Source organism: Cotesia glomerata, linkage group LG1 (genome assembly GCF_020080835.1).
Source record: "Cotesia glomerata isolate CgM1 linkage group LG1, MPM_Cglom_v2.3, whole genome shotgun sequence".
Classification (NCBI taxonomy): domain Eukaryota; kingdom Metazoa; phylum Arthropoda; class Insecta; order Hymenoptera; family Braconidae; genus Cotesia; species Cotesia glomerata.
In genome coordinates, this window is record NC_058158.1 from 96576 (window position 1) to 102645 (window position 6070).

The 6070-nt window shown below is 31.5% G+C and overlaps 1 protein-coding gene across 1 annotated transcript; it reads left to right on the forward strand.

Moving 5' to 3' along the window:
• The first annotated feature begins 1523 nt into the window (after positions 1-1523).
• On the forward strand, positions 1524-5348 carry LOC123269172 (homeobox protein vab-15-like). Its single transcript, XM_044734759.1, has 4 exons — positions 1524-1874; positions 2451-2858; positions 4709-4890; positions 4963-5348. The coding sequence occupies exons 1-4, from the start codon at positions 1649-1651 to the stop codon at positions 5188-5190; spliced, it is 1044 nt and encodes a 347-aa protein (XP_044590694.1). The 5' UTR covers positions 1524-1648; the 3' UTR covers positions 5191-5348.
• The last annotated feature ends 722 nt before the right edge of the window (positions 5349-6070 follow it).

The window sequence follows — 6070 nt, forward strand, 5'->3', positions numbered from 1 at the left end:
ATACATGTACACAATAATATGTACAGACTGACTGTTTGGTTGTTCTAATACCTACAAATATACATATATACATATTATATTAGAGTATTAGTTGTTCCGACGGCGGAAACTACCCGTCAAGACTGCTGCTTTGTATGCAGAAACATAATTGACTCTGACCTTGCTTCAAAAATTCCCAATAATTTATTACCCACAATTCACAATGTATACATTATTATAGCCTTAATTATTATTAAATATATTTATTCACTCTTTTTATTATCTTTATGATTGTGATAAAAAAGATTGATTTTTTATTATTTAGCATATAAAAATAAAATATCGCAAACTCTAATTGATCAATTACGCGATCATTAACGTCTCTGATGTAGAAATAATATTGAAGCGAGCAGTGATTAGATCATTTTATAACTTTTATTTTTTTAATTATTTTTTTTCTCGTTAAATAGATACTAGTAATAATATATGATTAACTGTTGGTATATATACACCATGACGAGCATAATGGACAATTTATATCTCAAAGCAACACAATAATTGTATCGGTGGGGAGATACATATTAGGATTGAAATAACCAAGTGTCGAAGTTGTCGAGGATCTGAAGAGCTCATGTAAAGACTCCACTAAGACTGCTGTATTAGATTAGCCATTTCTCTTTATTATTTAAAATACGTCTGACTCTTATTGATATTACTACTAGTGTAAATTTTATATCTATATTTTCTAGATTATATATTATATTACTACTACTACTATTACTACTAGCTGGGTCTCTAACAGATATTGCTATTACTACTCATGATTATGATAATGATGATGGTAAAGTTGTACATTTCTGTCTTACTTATTCTAAAATAATATATCTATAGGTATGTGTGTATGTATATATATATATATATAAAGAGTTGGTAGTTGGTAGTTGAATGTTGAATGTATAAAGTTAATGTGATGATGAAAGGGGCGTATACGAGATGAAAACACACCCCTAGAATCTGTTGGAACGCCTTATGGACGCAAATAATATATATCTTGTATTCTCTTTCCTTTACTGAGAGTTGAGAGCCGAGAGCCGAGAGCTGAGAGTCCCCTACTACGACTACTTGTCTGTATCCCAGTTCTATACGGTCAGATAGTGTGCTCTAGAGCTCGTGGTGGATCGAAGCATTAAAACCGACGGTGGTAGGAAAAAACCTTTTTTGTTTGGAGCCTGGTGCCTGGTGCCTGCTGCCTACTGCCTACTACCTACTGCCTACTGCCTACTGCCTACTGCCTACTGCCTACTGCCTACTACCTACTGTCTGCATCATCAGGATACTCGGTAGCTCGGTCAGTCTACTCTCAGAGCTTGTATCGTAAACATCTATCCCGCATTCCACATTATTTATTTTTAATTATCATAATCTTCAATAATGTTCTATCTATTCAACTGTGACTATTTTATTATTACTAATAATAGTGATGGATTATAATAAGTGATTACTATAATAAGTGATAGTGTCATTATAATAATTATTTTAAATATTAAATGTGTTAAATCTAAAAGAAATGATTAATTAAATAATAATATTTTTAAATGATATAAAGTGATTGTTGGAGTAAAAGTTATAAATAATAAAAAATAAAAAACATTGTTATAAATATAAGATAATGACAGTTTTAAGAATGACAAGCTCACCAATGACGTCTCCGTCAACGAGTCCGAGCTCACCTGAGCATGCTCAGGCACTTGAACAGGCATCATCTAGGTCATCCTCATCGTCGACACGACAACCATTGAGTTTTTCGGTAGCAGCCCTTCTCGCAGATACTAAAAAAACAAACAACAGACAACTACAATTAGTATTTGATGAAAAGGAAAAAGATAAAAAAGAAGGTACTTGTTCTTCCTCATCATTATCATATCCTCTAGTTGTGTCATCTAAAAAATTATCTGTTGTCTATCATCCGTCACCAAGTTCATCACCAATATCATCATCATCATCATCCATGGTGTCATACTCCAGTCCCACCAGTCAATTTCATCGACAGCCATTGTTTCCCCGAATATCATTATTATCCTCAAATAATCATAAATCATTCACTTCGACAGTTAATTCATATTACAATAATAATAATAATAATAATCGTATTACACATTCACCAACAGACGAAATAGACGGACAAGACGGAGTTATTAGTGACAGTAGCTGTAGTGATTCTATAATAAGAGTAAGAGTAACAGATAATTTATCGCCAGTTAATGAAAAACAATTGTGTTCAACGTCTCAAGTGTTAAACGTATCAACCGACGGTCGATTCCCTGCCTATCATCACAATTATCACAATCATCATCATCATCATCATAATAATATTTTTACCATCAATAGAATAAATAAAACTACCTCATCTCTATCACTATCGCTAAATATTAATAATAATAATAATAATAATAATAATGAATGCTCTTTAGGGGTAGTGGAAATGAACCAATCAACCCCTCAACAGCAATTGTCGGTGTCAGATATGTTTATGGTTGGTTCTCAGTCACCGATAAGCTCATCTCACGAGGAACGACAATCGAGATGTTCTGAATTGGATATGGAGGAGGATGATGATGATGAAGGGTGTTTGGTAGACGTTGAAGATTTGGAGCAGCAAAAATCTAAAAGCCCAACGCCGGTAAGACCGATGCCGGCTTACGTTACCGGGTTTTCGACACTCGGATCAATACTCGGATTACCAGCTAGTCTTCATCCATCTGTTTGGGGTACTACCGGACAAACTAGTCATCACAGATCTGTTGCTGCGACAGTTGCTGCTGCTGCTGCTGCTGCCAGCTATTTTCCATCACATTTTTCTCATCATGCACCTCTCAATGGTTTGTTTAAAAAAATTTTTTTTTTTTTTTTTTTTCTATATGTACTTTCAATTTAAATAATATATAACAAAGTAGAGTAAAGTTGAGAGAATAAGAGGAACCCTCTCTAAACTGAAAAGTCACTTAAAACTTTTATCGCCATTTATTTAACCGTTAAAGTCTTGCGATCTTGAGAAGATAAATAATGAGAATCATGTTCTTTCGTTCTTTCGTTCTTTGGAGTTTTCGCTAGCGTCTTTGGGTATATATTAGGTAGTTAGTTATATTCTACCAAAAAACTGGGGTCGCTGAATTTTATTCACGCGCAATATCTCAAGTATAAACTCTGTAACTTTTATTGGTGAGAAAGAATTTATAAAAGTTGTTCATTACATATTAAATAAGTTATTATCATATACGTGACTAGTGTATATAAATAAATAAATAAATAAATAAATAAATAAATAAATAAATATAAATAAAGTGAGGAGAATGAAAGAATATACGTTAAGACGGGTAGCCAAGGAGTTGGTTCGTGGAACTTGTACTATCTCCAAGAAATCAGCTAATTATTTCGAATGGGTTCGTCTGATCCTCTTTGTATATATGCTCTACACAGTATGTTGGTTGTTTGTTTGTTTGTTTATACATATATATATATATATATTTTGTTGGTCGTAGTAGTAGAAACGTTTTAGAGTAGACAGAGAGAGAAAGTAGTAGATATATAGAGGATGAATAAGGTTGATACTGAATGTTGTATATAGTTTGGTTTTGGGTTTGCCTTTGCTACGCGCGATTGCCAAGTTATATCTTAAATAATCGGATGAGCTGAAGCGGGGTCTCTGTGATGCCGGGACTCGGGACTCGGGACGTTTTTGGCTGGTGGCCCGCAGGAGGCTTCGAATGCCAGAGACTGCTGGAGACTAATTGGGCCCTTAGCGAGGCCGCCGTGGGTGCAACAGTCCCCATTCTATACTCTATATACACACAAATACACAAATACACAAACACACATACAATTAAAATTATTACCTGCCTTTACTTGTCTTTTCTATACTCTTATTATGATGATTCTCTTTTAAAGTTTAACGATCCAATGATATGGATCCAATCTTACCGTTTATCTTTTACCGGTTACTGGTTACTAGTTACTGGTTACAATCTTGGTTGACTGATGATCAATTGATCCTGCTGAATCAATCTTTATTGTCAATCGTGTATAACCACTCAAATAAATCAATAACACTATAATATTTACACACATGACAATATTTATATGCCTCCGATATTATATTTTTAAATAATTAACTACAGTATTAATGATTTTGATAAAAAGAATAAATACATACATTATGATTATGTTTTAAGTTATTATAAAAATTTTTAAAAAATTAAAAAGATGCAGTAGTTTCTCGCAGGACGTAGGAGTTTCACGGCCGGAATTTGTGGTCGTGGTTCGTGTGGAACAAAAAAGCTAATGGCTACGAGACGATCTCTGATGAGTAAACGTTTGCTGGGCCGTTGCTCCGGAAAATTATGAATTGCTTCTCAACTCTCGGCTATATTATATCGTTATATTAACCAGCAGCACAAGTATATAATAACTACAATATAGAATAAGTGTAAGCGGCTGACCAACCAACCAAACGATCAATAAATAAAAAAATTTTAAAATATTAAATATTAAAAAATCAACATTCCAGTTTAATATACAGATAACAACAACAACAATAATAATTTTTATACACCTTTCTTGTCACGTTCATTTTGGATCGTCTGATAAAAAATTATTATACTACTCATTTCCTCTTTAATTTTCTTTTATAATAATATTATAAAAATTTTTTATTGTTTTTATGTTGTTGCAGAGCATGGAGAACCAGCCAAAATAAAGTGTAATCTTAGAAAGCACAAACCTAACCGTAAACCACGGACACCGTTTACGACCCAACAATTGCTTGCTTTGGAAAAAAAATTTCGGGAAAGGCAGTATCTCAGTGTTGCTGAAAGGGCTGAATTTTCATCCTCTCTCCACCTAACTGAAACTCAGGTATTTATTGTTATTGTAACTATTTTTAGTTATTAATACTTTAGATATACTAATTATAATTTTTTTATTTAGGTAAAAATTTGGTTTCAAAATCGACGGGCCAAGGCAAAGCGATTACAAGAGGCTGAAATAGAAAAATTGCGTATGTCAGCAGTAAGACAACATCATAATTCTCTGTACGGTGGACATCACGGACTTCTTGGCCCAGCAGCAGCACTATATCCCGTCGGCATGTTGTCTCATCCTGCTGTTGGTATTTCACCTCACCATACTGTTTCGCCCCATTCGGCCAGAGAATAAACTATTTCATTATTTTAAATTATTATTATTATTATTATAAAAATAATAATAACAATAACAATAATAATAATAACCATAATAATAATAATAACACAAGACACATTCGTTCACACGATGCACTCTGTTTATCATTCAGACAATAAAATTCTATCCACTTTCAACTATATACCAATAACAACAACAACGTTAAATTTATATCACTAATTAGTTTTTTCAATAGTCGATCCAACTATTTTGAATCATTATTATTACCACAGATAAAATATTTATTAACATAACCATGTAAATAATAATTGTAAATAGTTAAAAAATTACTTAATTTTTCTGTATAAAATATTTAAATAATAATTGTGTAAATATATATAAATATTAAAATAAGTTATCATGTATAACATTGGCTCAGCTAATACAAAGTTTATAATTACATACACACTATATACATATATTATATATCATTAGTTATCATCATCATCATCATCATTATCCATTTTTATTTTTTTTTCTTTTATTGTATATACATTAATTACAACTGTACATCTTGATGATTATAATAATAATAGTAATAATTATAAAATAGATATGTGTAAGATAAAAATTATATAGTAATGATAATGAATATATATATATATATATAATAAATAAAAATTTTTTGTCAAAATAATGATAAAATTGAATGATATTTATAATTTAAGTATAATATGTGATATGCGGATACATAATTCATATATTTAATTAGTTGTTAACACTATGGTACTAACGTATGATATTTAAATATAGTATTAATTGGTGAGTAGTAAATGAACTGAAAGAGTCAACTAGAAGATAAATAGTTGAGATGTATTAATAATAAGTTAAAAGCGAGAACATCAGAGTTAAGGGT